Source organism: Protopterus annectens, chromosome 3.part1 (genome assembly GCF_019279795.1).
Source record: "Protopterus annectens isolate FY-2018-M chromosome 3.part1, PAN1.0, whole genome shotgun sequence".
Classification (NCBI taxonomy): Eukaryota; Metazoa; Chordata; order Ceratodontiformes; family Protopteridae; genus Protopterus; species Protopterus annectens.
This window is the reverse complement of record NC_056732.1, coordinates 1,886,483,203-1,886,503,599: the sequence shown is the minus strand read 5'-3', so window position 1 is coordinate 1,886,503,599 and position 20,397 is coordinate 1,886,483,203. Positions and strand designations below refer to the sequence as shown.

Here is a 20,397-nt window from a genome sequence, read left to right as displayed (position 1 = left end):
GACTAAGTTTGCAGAAGACTATAAACTTGGTGTCATCATAAACTCCTCAGAGGACACCAAAATTCTCCAAGAGAGCCTTTCCTAAACAAATAGCTGGTGTCAAAACCATGGACTAAAACTAAATATGACGAAATGTCTAACTGTATCCATCAGCAAGCATGACTTCCCTTGTAACTATCACATCAACGACTCACCCCTGAAAGTTGATCCTGTACTCAGAGATCTGGAAACCCATGTCAACAATGAAATGACTTTTGGCAACCATGCATCTCCTATTGTAAGTAAGTTCTTTTTCATTGCACAGCTTACATTTAAAGGAATGATGCATATTGAGGGTGGAGTGAAAGAGGGGCAGTTGCCCAGGGCACAAGGTGTTGGGGCACAGTTGAGAGGGCAGAGAATGGATTTTTGTTTTTTTTTTCTCCCACCTCACATTGACATGTAGGCATTACAGAGGTGATGGGCTACAGGGAGGTACGAGGTACACCACATTGGAGAAGAGCCAGCACTCCTTTTTTGTTTTTTTGTGCTCCTCACCTCAGTGTGAGGGCATTACAAAAATAACATGGTGCCAGATGAGCAAGGCTTTTTGATACCACTGTACTCGACTCTTATCAGGCTGATCACTGAATATAATGCCTCAATCAATACGTATCTGTTCAAACACTTGACACAAGTAGAGTGACCACAAAACTTTCTCACTAAAAAAATCAAGGGCCTAAATCATAAAAACTATGCAGACAGTTTCAAAGTCTTATCCCTCTTCTTGGTATTATACAGGCTGCTAAGAGACTCATACGTAGATTTTCAACAGACTCTATCCTGTGAGACCTATTACACATTCACAAATCCAGTGGTTGCATGAACACCCACTGAAGGGATCTCAAATCTGTTTTGTAACATAAATAGAACATGCCGGAGGGACAGGTATACATCACCAATAATACCTCCACCATGGAACCATCTTCCACTACAGATGAAGCAAACTACTTCTGTTACTCTCGGAAATATAATTTGGATTAATAGATGAGAAACCACAAATTCATCTCTGCTTTAGCACCCATTTCCCTCATGGATAGGGCAACAAGTAAATGCCCTAACACATTGTTTTTCATGTTACTGGGTTATTCAGACACCAACGAAGGGCTAAAAACTATCATGGGAAAGTATTCTTTAATCTTCACATGCAATAGGCTACGTATGAAACTATGAACAAAACTATAGCAATAACAGTATCTGACCAAAATGATTCTTCTAAAGAAGACATTTCACTTGTCATTCCAAATTTATGTCTGTGTGTTTTTTGACTGCTCATACATTTCATGTTTTCTTTTGTATACTCAGTTTCATGTTTGAAAATATTTTGAAGTATATATCCTTACACACATGGAGAGGTGTATATGTATGAGTATATGCATGTGTGTGTGTGTGTGTGTGTGTGTGTGTGTGTGTGTGTGTGTGTGTGTGTGTGTGTGTGTGTGTGTGTGTGTGTGTGTGTGTGTGTGTGTGTGTGTGTGTGTATACATGTGGGTAGATGGATGTGTGTGTGTGTGTGTGTGTGTGTGTGTGTGTGTGTTTGTGTACATGTGGGTGGATGGATGTGTGTGTGTGTGTGTGTGTGTGTGTGTGTGTGTGTGTGTGTGTGTGTGTGTGTGTGTGTGTGTGTGTGTGTGTGTGTGTGTGTGTGTGTGTTGTATGAGAGACAGAGAAAGAAGGAAAGAAAGATTCATTTCAATCTGGTTAGTAAAATTAGTTTGCAGATATTAGCAGGTGCTAGTGACTTTTCATTTTTACATTATTTCCCTGTTGTACACATTTGGCTGGGATATCTAACCCATTCCCAGACACTCTGCACTGAAGCTGTCAGCAGTGCTTTTACTCAGTTTAGAGAACAGACATGGCTGTATTGGGGACTGCTTGTACAGCACACTGCTGATGTTATCACATCTGCCTTTGGTATAAACGTGGGTCTGTCAGTCATTTCATCATTGCAGAGTTTTGCATTTTTATGTATGGTTGGATATAAACACAAACATTATAAAAGTGTGAATGTAGTGAGAAAAAGATGTAAAATGTTCGAGAGACCATGCTTCAAGCACAGAAAAAGAGGAGAGCCTTCATGATTCATACTGAATGAACAACAAAGGACAGCATTCATGACAACCTCATCTGAGAAAGATGTAGGACTGTGTTGTGTACAATCAATTGATCAACTGATCTGTGAAGCTATTCTGGATTTAGTCTTGACCACTGTCTGCAGAAGCACAAACATAAATGGCCATCCCTGTAATACTGATGACCACATCCTAAATGTAGCCTATAACAGGTTCACCCCAAATGCGAAAAACACAAGTTATCTTCTAGCTACACTGGGGGGTGGTTGGAATCATACTAGGCTTCACCTAAGGATCTGACAATAAAACAGGGCCATATAAGTGAAAGAGTATGACTTTGTTGTAAATATAACTGTCAACCTCTTAGAGCAAGAAATCTGGACAGAGCCACAAATAATGGGGGGGGGGGGGCAAAGGCCCAAAATTAGGGACAGTTTTTAAATATTGCTCTTACAAATTTAGAAAGTTGAAAGAATAACAGGTTTTGTATTTGCATTAATTTTTTGAAGGATATGAATTCTGAAAATCAAATGTCTGGTATTATTTTCTGACTTTAGTCTTTAATCATTTGTCAGTGATTTGGAAAACTACAATTTTATGAGAAATGGACCAAAAATAGGAGCCAAAAATCTCTGAGAGCTATGGTTGTAAACAAACTGAAACTGTAGCGCATGTACTTTTGTAATGTGAAAGATGGAAAACACTGGAACAAAGTTGCACAAAGAAAATCGACTTGAAGGATTTATCAACAAACAAGACATAAACATGGACATGATTCTGTATGGACATTATCAGAAGTAAGGACAAAATTTGCTGAAAAAATAGAAAATTACTAGGTATATTATGGATTTTATGGTCTGCTAGGATAAATGGAATTCTGTTTAACAAAAAGCTGATTTAGTCTGACATATTTTTCAATTTTTCCCTTGGAACTAGACAAACTTTCAACTTAAGCACTCAAGCCATTCATTTTTCAGCCCAGCACTTGCTCAAAACTTATAGCAAGGACTTATAAACCCTAGCACTAGATCCTCCTGTACTGTACAGAAGGACAAGGCTCTCTATTCGACCTTACCAGCCATCCAGTAAAACAGTTCACTGTACCTATCCAGGCATGTCCAAAGAGCAGTTTCAGGTGTACTCTCCAGTCCAACTGGTGAATCTGGGCATTTTGAGGCAATGTTACAACTGCCTCATGTGCACAGACAGCCCCCTCCTCCTACCACCAAACACTAATATATGCGAGAGATGCAATTATACAGCCAAACTGGAGGCTAACCTCTCTCAACCCAAGACTGGATCAGACAGTCAAGAGGAGGATGGAAATACTTGCATCACAACACCAGTCTCACATAGACCCATTAAACCAGCACCGGCAAAAAACACACATAAATACATGAAAACACACTCGGAGGCTCTAAATAAAAATCTGCAAAACCAATAGAGACCTCCAAAGCAAACATCCAAGCAACCTCCACCCCCCCCAACACAAACCATGAAACACATATTTCACAAAACCAGTGTGCCATGCAGTCACAGCCCTTAAGGCAAAATAACATACTCAACATACTAGTAATAGGTGACTCTATAGTCAGGCACACTGACATCCCACTCACTAGGCTGAATAAGCAGAAGGTTACTGTTAGCTGCCTGTTGGGTGCCAGGATCCCCCACATAACATAAGCACTCAGGTCACTCCAAAACAAGTACAAATATGACTCTGTCATTGTCCATGCTGGTGTGAATGAACTGAGCCATACCTCCCTGGACTACATGAAAAGAGACACGGAAGAGCTCTCTGATCACTTAACCCAGGCCGATATGACCCTGAATAGCATTCTGCCCTCACCAAGAATGATGCCACGGTATAAAGAAAAAATTCTCAATTTCAACAATTGGCTAAGTTTCTGGTGTCATTCAAAAGGGATCTAGTGTCTGTCCAGCTGGGATGACATGCTCGACAAGCCACGCTGCTTCGCTAGAGATGGCTTGCACCTGTCACCCTTAGGCTTTCGAATACTGGCCAAGGCTCTTGCCACCCCCATAATGCCTTTTTTAGGCAAGGCTCAAAAGACAAACCCACCACCGTAAATAGCACAAGTAACAAAAAACTGAGGGTAATGCTACTCAATGCCAGAAGTCTAAACCTCAAAATGCATGGACTCGAGGCACTCCTCAGTATGGAGAAAATTGATATATGTGCAGTAACAGAAACCTGGTTTAAGGCTGCAGAGAGCACCCCAGCACTACCAGGCTACAACTCATACCAAACATTTTGGCCACTGAACCCAAACCAAAATACAAAAGGTGGGGGGCATATCCATATTCATCAAGGATACCCACACCTCCAGGTTAGTGGCACAGCACAATGCTTCAGAGATCATCCATGTGCAACTAACAATGGGCAAAACTGCAATTCAAATTGTAGCTTGCTACAGATCACCCACCATGTCCCAGGACCCCCATTCTGCATTTCTGGAAACACTGGGAAACATAAAGGTCCTACCAAACACCCTAACATTGGGTGATTTCAATTACCCAAACATTAACTGGGAGAACTACTCAAGTACCAAGTCCCTTGCCCAACATTTCCTAAAATTTATAAACTCAAAAGCCCTGGTTCAACTGGTCAACACTTCCACTAGAGGTGACAACATATTGGACCTGGTCATCACCAACATGGGTGTCTGGTGTTCCACACCAGAGGTCAAACTGTCGCTGGTTAGATCTGACCATAAACAAATCACTTTGGATATTCACATTCCGCCCCCACCCCCAGACAAGAAAACCACTGTGAAAAACTTTTCAAAAGCAAACTTTACATTACTTAAGACCAAGGTGGAAAGTTCCAAATGCTGAAGGATAAAGCTGTCCAAACTGCAAAATCCTTTTCTAATGCATTCTACGGGCATCTACAAGAATGCATGGATCATGCCATCCCAAGCAAAACCAAGACTCACTCCTCCAAGAAAAAGAAACCAGTCTGGTGGACTCCTGCCATAAACAATCTATACAATAGAAGGAGGAAACTAGGACAGAAAAGAGTAAAATCCCAAAAAGGGAAGACATCCCTGATCAGTATCAGCAAGAAACTACGCTCCCTCATAAAATCATCCAAGGCGAGCTTTGAAAGAAAAATCGCCAAGGACTCTAAAGATAACCACAAGGCATTCTTTAACTATGTCAAGAATCTAATTGGCAATGCTCAGATCTGCTCAGAGTTAGTGCAGAATGGCATAAAATACACTGAACCGACCAATATCGCCAACAGCCTAGCAGACAGGTTCAGCACAAACTTCACCACCCTCTCACCCACAAAAGGGCCCATATCCATACCAGAAGAATGTAGAGTCCCTGAAATCACAGGCACTCAGGTTAAGACAGCCCTCTCCAAAGCCAAAAACACAGCATCAACGGGACCGGACGGTGTCCCAGGCTGCGTCCTACATGAGGTCAAAGATGAACTAACTCCAGGCCTAAACACATTGTTCAAATTCAGCCTCTCCACAGGCTATGTACCCATAGAGTGGCACACAGCAACAGTTATTCCACTCCACAAAGGTGGAGCCACAACAGACCCTGGGAACTATTGCCCTATAAGTCTGACTAGCTTGGTCTGCAAGGCTATGGAGCACATCATCATGGAACTCATTAACAGAGACATTGGGAACCTCCAAACACTGGACCCTACCCAGTTCGGCTTTGTTAAGGGCAGATCATGCCTCCTAAACCTGGTGGACTTCTTTGAGACAGTTAACAAGGCTATAGATGAGGGAAAGGTGGTACACACAGCCTACCTAGACCTTGCTAAGACCTTTGACACCATTCCCCATTCTGGTATTATAGACAAGCTCACCAGCCTGAACATAAACCCCTATGTCACAAGATGGGTTACCAACTGACTCATGGACAGAACCTACATGGTGAGAGTTGCAGGAGCTAGGTCAGACTCTATAGCTGTTACAAGTGGCATTCACCAGGGCACAGTCCTAGGTCCCCTCCTGTTTGGCATATACTTCTCAGAGGTACAGGCAAGCACAGGAAGACTATGGCTGACCAAGTTCACAGCTGACTGCAAACTAGGGGTTATAATTGACTCACCGGCTGACACAGACATCCTCCAAAAGGGTCTCACTGAGACGGATACCTGGTGTCAAAATAATGGCCTCAAGCTAAATGCAAATAAGTGCATAGTCATCCCCTTTGGAAAAAACAAAGTACCCAAAAACTACCAGATAGGTGGTAATCCGCTAAATACGGAAGACATAATAAGGGATTTGGGGACCCAAGTAGACAGTAATCTCACCTTAGATAATCACATTGCCAAAGTGGTTAGAAAATCCTTCTATGTGGCCCACCTAATCACAAAAGGGTTCACATCTAGATCAAAAGAGGTCATTGTGCCCCTCTCCTCATCACTCATCAGACCCATCATAGAGTACAACGCCCCATTTGGGATGTACCTTACAAGACACCTGCAACAGCTGGAAAGACCACAGAGATACCTCACCAGGAGGATCACTGGCCTCAAACAGATGCTCTATGCAGCTCGACTGAAGAAACTCCAGCTGTACTCAGTTGCATACCTCCTACTCAGAGGTGATCTCTGCCTGACATACAAGGCCATGTCCAACCCAGAATTGATGGACATGCTCCACCTAAAGAAAAACTTATCCCCTTGAGCCACACGCTCTAGGGATCTAAACCTCACCACAATAATAAATAGGACATGCTGGAGAGATAGATTCCTGTCCCAGAGACTTCCCATGCTTTGGAACAAGATTCCAGTCTACATTAGGCAGAGCTCCTCGCTAACACTCTTCAAAAGAAACTTTGACAAGTGGATGGGAAGCAGAAAGTTTACCTCAGGGATCACTTCAGTGGCTCTGCTGGAAAGAGGCACAGGGAACTAATCTAAGGGGGTGGCGAAAGCCAACACATTCTGGCTAGGCTTATAAATACCTTTGGGCAGATAGCCTAGTACCTACCTATGAACCTATGAACCTATGAAGAAAAATAAGAATGTAGAGTTGGCAGGAGTGGGGTCAAACTCTGACAGTTGTTTCTTTCTTGTAAAATTTCTTGTAAAATTTAACAGCAGATTTTTGCAAATAAAGGACCCTTCTCTTTTTAATAGTGTTGTGGTATCTTTCCCACCCACCTGAGCTACCACCAACTCAAACAGATGGGGCCTTGGTTTAATATTTTATCAGAATGATACCACACTTTTGATTGTAGCTCCTTCAGTGCTTCAATACAGTATCAACAATCCATTTACCTGGATGGGGAATAGAATCCACTGCCTCCTGGTCTTCCTGTACCAAACGGAATTGTGCTATCTGTTGCACTACTGACACTGCTCTCTGTGAGTGCAGTCAATGACGTGGCATTCGACTGAGGACTTGAACATTAGCAAAACAAAATAAGCATTGCTTATGTGCAACACTTTTACTAATAATAATACAAAATAAAAACTGCTTAGGTCCATGTCATTTTTGCTAACACCTCCTGCCTTCTCTTTCTATTATTCTGTGGGCTATATACTGTCACCTATACGTGCTATGTGTAAAATTTTGCACAGTGAAATGTAGGCCTATGAAAAAGTGCTGGAAGGGCTGGTAACCTGAACGAGAAGTAATTTTTCAGTTATTTAACTCAAGTTGCAGTGAGGTGGACTGCACTTTGATCCTGAGGATTTCAATTGCAGGACACCCCAGTATGCAGTAACCAACTTTATACATATTAAGATAATGAGCGTCTAACTAAAGATGAGGCTGTACACAGCCAAAACAACTATTACCGGACTTCCTGCCATACCAGTAAATCAGGGGCTAAAACTGAAGATGTCAGAGTAAAATGCACTAATAACTGCCTGTGTTAAATAATTTTAACCTAACTACACCTGTTTACACCTTTTTTATTTATTTCACAGTTTAAGTCATCTTTGCATAAACATGGAATGTAGCAGCTGTCAAAATGGTAACTGCACAAAGTTTGATGAGAACGCGGTTCCATTTACAAAGGTCTTTGGACAATTAGGCATTTTGGCTCTATGAATCACATTGTAGCACATATGTATAAGTGCATGCACTGGCTTAGTAGGGTCCTTCCTGCTGTGGTCGAGGTGAGAAATGATCATGCAGGTGCATGAAAGGTCTTGCAACCTCAGCCTATCAAAGCAATGCTGGTGCATGAAAGGTCTTGCAACCTCAGCCTATCAAAGCAATGTCGGTGCATGAAAGGTCTTGCAAACCTCAGCCTATCAAAGCAATGTCGGTGCATGAAAGGTCTTGCAACCTCAGCCTATCAAAGCAATGCTGGTGCATGAAAGGTCTTGCGACCTCAGCCTATCAAAGCAATGTCGGTGCATGTGCTAACATTCTGGGAATGCACTTGCTTTTATGTGCCCCACAGGAGACAGCATAGGATGTAAAGTGCCAGGCAGAATGTTGTCACCCACAGTGGGTGTGGTTCACACCTTAGTAGTCGCTCTTTCAGATTGACCACTTCATTCTTTTCACTTCTTTCTTCCTGGCAGAGAAAATATGGACTTTCTACAGGCTCAGTGTCACTCCCCAGTTGGTCTGAAAAGGAGAACAAGAGTCTCCTTCACCTACGGGAGGTATCATACCTGCAAAACCTGGAATGTATGACCAGTGGCACCTGCAAAAGATCAATATATGGTTAGAGTTGGGGAATGAGATGTCCACCCTTACTGGCATAGCCATTTCCAGAGAGCAATGTAGGCACAGGTATGATGTGATGACTTGCAGGGTGACTGTTGATGCAATGCACGGCAGAAGTTCAGGTGAATAACACAGAGTTGTACAGTAAGTACTCCTTGTTTGTCTTGTGCTGCTGTATAATATGCACAAATATATATATATATATATATATATATATATATATATATATATACACATATACATATATATATATCAAAAATCCACACCGAAGAGCGCTGCTGTACAGTAACAAACCAAGTAAAATACAGCAAAATCCACTTCCAGCAACTCACAGCAGAGTTTTCAAATGTTCAAAATCCAGTCTTTTTTAGTGATAGGCTGTTTTAAATCTAAGGGAGGTTATAAGTATGAGTCTCATGGCTGTTTTTTTATTAAGGTCTGAGGAAGCAAACTTACTGTTTGTGAAAATGCTTACCTAATAAACATTTTTAAGAAAGACTGTAGATTTTGAACATTTGGAGACTCTGCTGTGAGCTGCTGGAAGTAGATTTTGCTTTATATATATATATATATATATATATATAGAGAGAGAGAGAGAGAGAGAAAGCAAAAGACAGAGAAAGAGAGAGAGAGAGATAGATCTCTATCAGATGGCAGAGTTTTCAAAAACTTGAAATTCATATGGTTGGGACCATATGATCAAATTTTTGAAAACTCCAAATTTTTGAATAGAGATAACAGTGCAATGAAGATCAGGAAATTTACCCTTCTCCTCACTGTTGTGTGATCTTGGAGTTGGTATATTTAATTTGCAGGGGGTGTGGAGGGTGAAAGGGATCTTGCCTCCTGCAAAAACATAAAAAAGGTAGATTTTTTATTTTTCATGTTCGAGGTTTCGGAAACTCGATCATACGGTCAACCATATGAATTTTTATATATATATATATATATATATATATATATATATGTATGTATATATATATATATATATATATATATATATATATATATATATATATATATGTATGTTTATGTAAAGACATACATTACATGTATAAATGCATTTATAACATCTGCAGTGACAAGTGAATTTTATCTGGAATGCAAAGTGATGTCATGGTTACATATGTTATTTAAACTTGTGTGAATGAATGGTAGATGTCTGATGAAGTTTATTGATTGTAGTAGACAAAAGCGCTAACAATAAATTGTGTTTTTTGGAACTATCATTATCTTTTATTGTTTTCTGAAGTTTGTTTTAATATTTGGTTAGTTTATATACACACACACACACACACACACACACACACACACACACACACACACACACACACACACACACACACACACACACACACACACACACACACACACACACACACACACACACACACACTCACACTCACACTCACACACACACACACATGTGTATTACGTATATGTATATTTATATGCATGGGAGCACAGACTTTTATCAATGAGCGAGGAGGGAGCCAGAACAGCAGATTGAAACAAGTGGTACAGTGGGGATTGGGGAATATGCCCTTTCTCCAGTGTGGGTTACAGGGAGTTTTGTTCTGCAAAAAAAAAATACATTTATATTGTTTGTCTTTTGATGCTTTGTGGATCAATGACTGTAGGACTGACAATGTTTGCTTTTGATGGATATTTAGGTTCCCATATGCATATATATATATATATATATATATATATATATATATATATATATATATATATATATATATATATATATATTTATTTTTTTTTTCCTGTTAGCAATAGTTTTACATTAGTTGGGTACTCTGGATAGTGTCTCTGTGGGGGGGTAACTGGTGGTGGGAAGTATTATTATGAGGGAGATTCTGCTGAACATAAGTAATAAACTGCAGTGACTGATTGGGGAGAGCTTTATTTTAATTTGTGATTGCAATTACGAGCATCTGTTACATTTCAGCACCTGGTAGTGTCACTGCAAAGGCTGGGGGTACTGAATTTTGAACAAACTGGAACTATTGGTGTGTGTGTGTGTGTGTGTGTGTGTGTGTGTGTGTGTGTGTCCATACTTGCACATTAAAAACAAACCAGGGTTTGCCTGCAAGCTTCCTCACTTTATCCTATCTGCTCTTTGTTACACTGTGGGGGTGGTATGAAAATTCTAAACAAATTTATTTATTTGGAAGAATTGCTTTGAAGTTTCACCATTTTTCACATTCTGATTCATGTTAATCAGTGAGAAGGAATGAATGTAAAGCATATCAGTTAGTATAACTGAGCCCTCAATTGAACAAAGTATCACTGAAATGCAAGTTTAAGGTAGGGCTTGCTGTAGCTCAAACAAGATCTCTAAAAAGACTAAATCATTGTTTTTGCATGTTAATGTTAATGCAAACATGCAATATTAATAAGGAAAGTGTAGTTTTGCAGTGCTTGCCACTGGATCTAGTTAAATGTGGATATTAATAACATTTTCCTTCTTTTAATGCTATCTATATCCACTAATGTTACACTCCAGTCAGCTTCGGTCTTATGATGGCTACAAGAGCACACTGAGGCATAACATCTAAAATTAACACACTAAAGGAAAGATATATTCATGTGCACAAAGAACACATAAAGTAATGCATGGTTTAGAACTATCAAGCCATTTAGTTGTTAACAAGTTAGACTTCAATGAATATGAGTACAAAATGGTAGAAATACTATGTATTTACCTTCTGGTTTATAACCGGTGAATATACATTCACTCATGTCACTGGTCATGCTCATCCCTGGATCACACACTGCTTTGCACCGAAATTCATACTCAGTAATCTCCTGTAAATCAGTTACAGGAAATAACGTATTTTGTGTTTCAAAAGACTTCCACTCTGTCGTGCCAGGAGTATTGTATTCTACAATGTATTTTTTAATATTCTCAGCTCCATACTGTGGTGGTTGTATTTTTAGCATCACATCGGTATATCCTGGCTCAAAGACTATCGGAGTGCCAGGTTTAGATGGGGGATGAAATTGTCTATTTTTCAGGACTCCATTCTCGTACAAAAATATGGATGCACCTTTGCATGTTTCATCATTTGTGGAAGTAACTAAGAACTTTGTTTTTTTGTGCATTGCATTAGCTGTTGCAAATTCAATGAAACGTTCTGCAAGTTCCTTCATGTTTTTACGCATTTCCTTAGATAAAAACCATGGTTCAGTTTTCTTTGTACACTTCCAAGTACCTTGCGCACTTTGTTGCTGCAACGTTGTCTGATACTTCTTCAGATATGTTGCAAGCTCAGTAACATAGTCATTTCCTTCATTCAGAGAGGTGAAGTTAAAACACACAACATAGTCTACCGTTACATCACATAGTTCTTTCTCCAGTTCAAGGTCTGAACAAATTTTTATGTTATGCTGGTTGGACTGTTTCCCCTCAAACTGGTTGTTTGTTTCTATACAGTTGTCTCCCAAAAACATGGTACTATAACTACTAATCAGTGTTTTCTCTCTCAGCATATTAGCAATCCACTCTTTTACTGAGCGGTTATTAAATGGGGAGCTCTCGTTACTTATTAAGAGATGTGAAAGTTTCTGTTCTACAACCTCATTACTACAAATTGATGATAATATGTCTCTCAAATCCTTTTGCAAAATGATTTTGTACTCATAACAATATGCCTTGAAATGTTGAATCTTTTTCTGTATTGCAGGAAAACTAGATACAATGCTGTCTTTTAAAGAATCATTGCAATGCATTTCAATGCTAAGAAACTCTTCTAGGATATTTTGTGTTTGTGCGACTAACGAGACACTGATTTTTTGTACTACAGACGCTGCTTTTGAGTTTATTTTGTTTAATGGGAGTAACCAAACTGTTAGTGGAACGGCATGCTCACCGTTTTCCCCGAGCATTTTTGGAAGTTCTGAGTATGTGTGGACAGCATCTTCATAGGTTACTGGCTTTTTCTTAAGTATGAAATCACCATAAAACGTGCAATGAAATTGTTCATTGTTTTGCTTTGCTTGACATTCATTGTTCGCTTTCGGTATTTTTCTGATTTCGGCAAGCATGTGTCCCTCTGCATTTTGCAGCTCATTTTCTGTTGAGACATGCTGATCAAAGATGAAAAAAGCTTGTGCACCATATAATATAGCAGAAACAACATGAGTTGCTATATCTTTCTCAAAAATGTGTGGGTCCTGAATAGCCTCTTGTTCCAGCTGATACATTCTTAAGGATTTGTATTTTGTGGTTGTGTAGTACTGTAGAGTTACACGAGCCTGCTTTTTGGAGGACTTAGTATCAGAAAGATACTTTCCTGACCCTTGCAGCTTTATTAGTCCTCCATAGACACTAAGCTTAAGGGATGCACTCACATTTAAAGCTGAATGTTTCTGGTCAAAGTCATCTGCTGTAGTGATGTTAAACTGTGTGTCATACTGCGGTTGTTCATCACAACTGTTTTTCAATGTCTCTTTGTTCCACAAAGTCATGCCTAAAAAATAAAGTAAAAAAGGCATTCAGCAATTTGTCTGTGGTCTGCTTTGAATTACTTATGTAGAATACAGGAAATGTGAAACTACTACAATTTCAGTAATACAGCAGCAGCAACCAAACTAATGTAAATAAACCCTGGATCTGCAATGATTCATTCCAGGGTATGATGCACCAGTCATGGCCTTACTCCTCTGCACTAACTGCCAGATGTTAGGATGCCAGTGCACTAACTGCCAGATGTTAGGATGCCAGTGCACTAACTGCCAGACGTTAGGATGCCAGTGCTGGTTAGAGTACAAGAGAGAGATCATAAACCCTGTCTCTAATAGGTACTGAAAGGAACAGTAAGCAGGCAGAGAACATTTTGGTAAGCACTGAGACTTCTAAGCTTAAGGACCAGAGTCTGTCTTTTCATAAAGATGGGGAAGATCTAGAATGCTTATGAATGCTGAGTATTTATTAATAATGCCTATAACGCTTATGAATATTCAGTATTTACTGATAATGCCTATAACGCTTATGAATATTGAGTATTTACTGATAATGCCTATAACGCTTATGAATATTGAGTATTTACTGATAATGCCTATAACGCTTATGAATATTGAATATTTATTGATAATGCCTATAACGCTTATGAATATTGAGTATTTACTGATAATGCCTATAACGCTTATGAATATTGAGTATTTACTGATAATGTCTATAACGCTTATGAATATTGAGTATTTACTGATAATGCCTATAACGCTTATGAATATTGAGTATTTACTGATAATGCCTATAACGCTTATGAATATTGAGTATTTACTGATAATGCCTATAATGCTTATGAATATTGAGTATTTACTGATAATGCCTATAACGCTTATGAATATTGAGTATTTACTGATAATGCCTATAACGCTTATGAATATTCAGTATTTACTGATAATGCCTATAACGCTTATGAATATTCAGTATTTACTGATAATGCCTATAACGCTTATGAATATTCAGTATTTACTGATAATGCCTATAACGCTTATGAATATTCAGTATTTACTGATAATGCCTATAACGCTTATGAATATTGAGTATTTACTGATAATGCCTATAACGCTTATGAATATTGAGTATTTACTGATAATGCCTGTTGTTCATACAAATGGAGACTGAGAGCACAGTTTGTAGCTGCTATTTACAGAGTGCAGAGAGAGAGAAAGATTAGATTTCAAGTGTACTCAATAGTGTTTCAAGTGTTATCTTCAAATGGAATTAAGAAAACTTGTTCAGGCTGACAGACTGTGGGAGTGATATGAAACATGATCTACAGGGCATGGAAGAAAAAATTGGAATTAAGAAACTTGTTATGATTAAAGAAGAAGCTGAAAGAGTCGAGAAACTGTAGCTCACAGCTTTGAATAAATTAAGAGTTTAGAAGATTAGTGCAAAAAAAAGGACTTGGGGACTTTTAGAGCACATATGCTGCAGAAACAAAAGCCACTTACCTGTATAAATGTACCGGGCGAGCAAACAAAAATGAACTGATGTAATCAGGGAGTCAATGTATTTTTTATCTCTGCTTTCACATGGACTGAACCCGTATAACAAAGTATACTCGACTGCTATGGTTTACTGTGCATGTTTGCTTTATGGGTTGGGAGACATATGCAGCATGTCTCACTGGAAAAGGAGTGGTGCAGAGCTTTTACCACACTCTTCTTGAATAAAATGAATACTGCCTGTTCTGTTGGACAAGGTAGATTGAAGCACTCACAGGGCCACACTGAATTGTCAGCAAATGGCAAAGTGTTAGCTGATAAAAGAATACTCACGCAAGAGTTGTTGAGTTTTATCATAGTTCCAAGTATTTTAAACTTGTATTACCTGGGGATGGGGAGAGATTGGCTTACTGAGGCACTTGGGAAGCTTTTCCATGTGCTCATGGTAACAATACAGATAATCATTTAACTGTAGGGCTGGGTGGCTGTATGTTATTCTGAACTTTGTGTTTATTTGTCATTTCAGTGCAACAAGTATTTTAATTCTAGTTCTATATGTAAGTTAGGAAAATTAATTTGTTCAGCTGAGCTAATTGCTTCACCACTATCTTACAAGTTCACATTGAAGAAGCAAGTAATATTCTTTATAAGAGTTACGAAAGGAGATACATTTGGAAAAAGGCAAACATGATTTATTGATTACAAGTTAACAGCTGTGGGTGATAGACTCATCTTTATAAGAGATTTGGAAAAGATGAGTGATGTTACTAATATAAGTGCATGCCCTCTTACACTTGGAGATTTATCAAGAGATGTTGATAGCTTCTATTTGGGAGTGATAGGCTATTGAGTGTATATGTGGTGTCAGTAGTGTTTACATCCCACCTGGAACAACTCAGTGATTAGTAGGATGAAAAAGAACACGATACCCTTTCAGAAGTAAACTGCAGTATATACATGGGACTGGACACGATGACTACTGTGGCAGAGGTATAACCCTTAACCTCATAGCTCAAGAATTGCGGCAAAGCTAAAAAATAAAAGGCAACAAAGGCTCACAATCAGGTACAGATTTTATGTATTGATCATATACTTAAAAAGCTGCTAGAATAGCATTAGTATGCACTTTCAGAAGGGTGTGGAGTCTGAAATTCACGTCAGTTATTATTTAGTGAGTGCAGTCCTCAGTGGGAGGTTGGCATAATGGTTAAGGTATTCACCATACAGACATAAGGTACAAGGTTTGATACTCACGTGAGGGAAATGGCTAGGTTAAATGGCTCACTAGGGTGGTTAGCCTAGTACTAATCTATGAACTTATAAAAATTTGAAAGAAAACTACAATTTGTAAATCCAACACACTAAACATATGAGACAAAAACCCCTAGTATGCTGCCAGGCAGTTAAGCAGCGCATCCCTGCACTCCTTTCCATAGTAAAATTGAGCTCATTCTAACCTTGAGATAGAAAAAAGAAACAAGTCTGCATGTGCTACACAGTATCAACTCCCTGATGTCAAAATTGAAATAAAAAAGAGTGAAATATTAGCTTAAATAAGCATGGAATAGCAACAACTTGTTTCCAGAACAGTTGCATGTGGAAGGGTATCAATAAACCCTGTCGACTGGACAGTACACAGATGGTGGAAATTAAGCAAAGCTAGATAGAGTTTACGAATTGATACTTAGAATGAATAAATGAATGATTTAGAAGACTATATATGGGTAGTAGACTTAAAGAAGATGAGGGGTCCCTTTCCTTACAATCAGATGATATTAACAGGTTAATGTCATCAGACAGTGGGCATAGTCTGACATTAATGGAGCTGGAGTTGGCCTAGGACAGCATGAAAGAAAAAATATGGAAATGGAGGACCACGAAAGCAAACAGATTCTTAGATTCATCAATGACCCTGAAGGTCTGGAAGGGTGAGATCTTAGCAAATGTATGCAACAACAGTTAAACTTATGGAAAGGGGTACCTAAGGAAGAGCTCCAGATTGCAAGAGTGCACAGAGATTTCACTCCAGGATCATCCCCTATAAATTTCCCACACCCATAATAATTAAGTTGGAAACATACAGAAGAAGAGAGAAGCTCCTAAGTGAATTATTGAGAAAGAGAAAACTATTCATGTGGAAGTTGGGAGAGTGTTTGTACTACAAGATTACCCTTTGGGCACTAGACAAAAAAGAAGTACATTCATTTCTCTCTTTAAGATAAATAAACAATTAATCTCCAACACACAATTTTAGGAAATATACACCTAGAAATTTCTGCATAGAGCATTTTATACTCCCAATAAACTAGCCAAATTTAGCTCTTCTAATAATAGTATCTGTTGGAAATGTCTACAAATGTGTAAAGCAGATTGGATACACATTTTATATGTTTGTATTAATGTAAAACATTTTTGGGAAGATATCAGTAACTTTTTACAAGCTGTATTCACGGATACATTTGTATTATGTAAGACACTAATTTTACTGAATGTTAATGAAAATACATAAATAAATAAAAACAACTTATATTTACTATGGACTATTCCAACGGTTGCTAGGAAGTTTATCTCCAGAAAATGGAAATCCAGCTCTGAACCATCATTTGAAGAATTCTTATGATTATTGAATGAAACAGCGCTGATGGAAATTAAAGTCAAGGAACTAAGAATTATTCCTAAGCCATGGAGTACCAATCCATGGAAGAAGCTATTATCTCTTATTGAGACATTAAAAATGAACCCAGAGTCTTTCTGAATGAGGGAAAAAAGAAAAAAAATACGTGTCTATGTCTTACACAAATTTTATCTAGATTGGTTTATATCATCATTTATCTTCAGGCCAAATGTAAATAATGTATATAGTTTATTATTCTGTTTTAATCAATTGGATACACATTAATTAAGCTAAGATCTACAAATAGCTGAATTTATACCTAAAACTGAATTCCCTGTAATTTTCTAAGATTTTTTTTTTCCCTAATGGCTAAAAAACTTTTCAGAATGAAGAATCTGCAATGGAAGAGTTGGATAAATTTCAGCAGTTTCATGAGCTATCAGACTTTCATCAAGTTTCAGATAGTGGAACTGTTTCTCAAAGGAGACATTTAAATAAGGAAAAAGAAAGATCGCCAACCAAGACTTTTCCACTTTTCAAAAAGAAAATTCAGGGCAGACAGAAGGAAGTAAAATGAATTAAAAGACACTTTGGAAGATACTTGCTATCAAACAGGAAAAATGGCAGACCAACTGTCACCATGCGAACAAGCCAAAAACTATGGTCCTGTGCTTTACATGGGCCATTTTTGAAGAATAGAAACATATTAGTATTTAACATTTTTACTAAACTCTGATGCATAAAAGTTAAATTATTCTCTTGGGGCTAAAACAGAAGTGTGCTGTTTTCTCTTCAAATGTTACTATGTTCACCAGTCAGTCAGGTAAGACTTTGTAAGCATGTTGAGGAATATACAAATGGGGAGTTATACTTTGTTATGCTCCTCTTAATGGCCTTTAGATGTGTGGACACTCTTGTTACTATGGAACAGACATGTCCCTGTGAGAAAAGTACAATAAGAGCAGTTTCTTAGGACATCACTTCTTATGTAATTTCCATTCTGATGGCCAGAACAGAGAAAAGTATTATTAGATCCAATAAAACTTAAAAGGGAAAACCATGCTATTGTGGTGTGCAGTTCTGGGTTGGACATGGCCTTGTATGTCAGGCCGAGATCACCTCTGAGTAGGCGGTATGCACCGAGTACAGCTGGCGTTTCTTGAGTCGGGCTGCGTAGGGCATCTGTTTGAGGATCTTTTGCTGAGTTGAAAGTTTGTTAATTAGTTTCCAGCAAGTAGCGATTATTATCATTATCATTATTATTATCATTATCATTATTATTATCATTATCAATATTATTATCATTATTATTATTATCATTATCATTATTATTATCATTATCATTATCACTATTATTATCATTATTATTATCCTTATCATTATTATTATCATTATTATTATTATTATCATTATTATCATTATCATTATCATTATCATTATCAATCATTATTATTATTATCATCATTATTATTATCATTATCATTATCATTACCATTATTATTATCATTATTATTATCATTATTATTATCATTATTATCATTATTATTATTATCATTATCATTATTATTATCATTATTATTATTATTATCATTATCATTATCATTATCATCATTATCATTATTATCATTATCATTATCATTATCATTATTATTGTTAGCACTTTGCCTCTCATTGTCTGTTCTACTGATTTACTTACTCTTAATGCATTATCTAACTAACTGTTGGATACAGCAGTGTATTTATTTACTTACTCATAATGCATTATCTAGGTAACTGTTGGATACCGCAGTGTATTTACACAGTAACAGGCACTTGTTTTTACAGGGGTCAGTGGATTTTCCATCTAGTGCACTGGGAGGTAGCCTGGTCTGTTTAGGTTGGGAAAACACTTGAGATTTCTACATGTACTTTCCACTATTCTTTTGCACATTCTTTACATTATTTCTTTTCTTTTTTAACTCTCCATTGCTACATTTTTGACTACTTCTGGTTTGCTTTCTCTGCCCACTTCCTTCTGTCCTTGTAGTAACTTACAAATTCCAATATGATTTTGACCACATTGTTAAGCGTTTTTATCCAATGAAAGCATGTAAACACAAAATACATCATGGTAACTATTTGAAATGTCAGCACTCACTGGACTGAGTCCCAAAATGTAGTGACTGAATAGCTGAAAGGAATATTCCCTTTTCTTCAAGGTCTGGAGATCTTGGAGTTGGTATATGTAAGTTTGGGGTTGTGGGGGACTTGCCGCTTTGCAAAATGAAGTTTTAAGGAGAAGAGCAATTTTTGAAATTCACTCTCCTGCTGTGTTTTAGGTCTTTTTTTTTCAGCTTGTCTGCACCTGGAATTTTGAGTGCCAACATTTCAATAGGGAGCCATGTATCATTCTTCACTAAGGCTTTTTAATTTTTATTTTATTTTACTGTGCTCTATTAAATCTATCTTAGACTTTGCAAAGTTAATTTACATCTTGTTTCTTTGAAAGCCTTTCCCTACAGTTTAGTAGAAGGGAAAAATCTTGCCATCTTTATGTTGCAGTATACACAGACATTTCATCTTTTTCCACAGTTTCCTGTGGTATAGTACCTACAGCTACCATAGACCAGGGATTAGACACATCCTTGCAACTGCTGAAGTGTCTTTCTTGGACAAGTGAGAACCACTCATTGGTCTTATAGGCAGGATCAGAGAATACAGCTCTGATTAGCCAGATGGTGATGTCTGGCGTAAGTAGGTCTATGTCCTGTCAAAAAAAGAAGCAAAAAGATAGGCATTTATCCTCACCTGTTTCCATTACTTTGGATAAAGGTGATTTATTGGGCTTAGCTTAGGGGCTAGGTCAGGCTGTTACATTAACAGTTTTGTTGTTACTCATAAGAAAAAAAGGAATTCTTCAGTTTCTGAGAAAGTTTAAGACATTGAACAGAAAAATGATTGTGAGGGGACAACTTCTTCAGTTTCTAATTCTGATGAGTGTTTCTTCTGATAGTCCTTTTGAAGGATTTCTATTTTGGAA

The 20,397-nt window shown here is 38.0% G+C and overlaps 1 protein-coding gene across 1 annotated transcript in view; it reads right to left on the bottom strand.

The window, feature by feature from the left end:
* The window catches only part of LOC122797946 (neoverrucotoxin subunit alpha-like), a 244,465-nt gene that overhangs the window by 113,474 nt on the left and 110,594 nt on the right, over nt 1–20,397 (bottom strand). The window contains exon 2 of the mRNA XM_044066467.1: nt 11,512–13,278. Within this exon, the coding sequence (XP_043922402.1) occupies nt 11,512–13,276 (1,765 nt within the window). The 5' untranslated portion in view covers nt 13,277–13,278. The remainder of the gene's footprint in view (nt 1–11,511; nt 13,279–20,397) is intronic.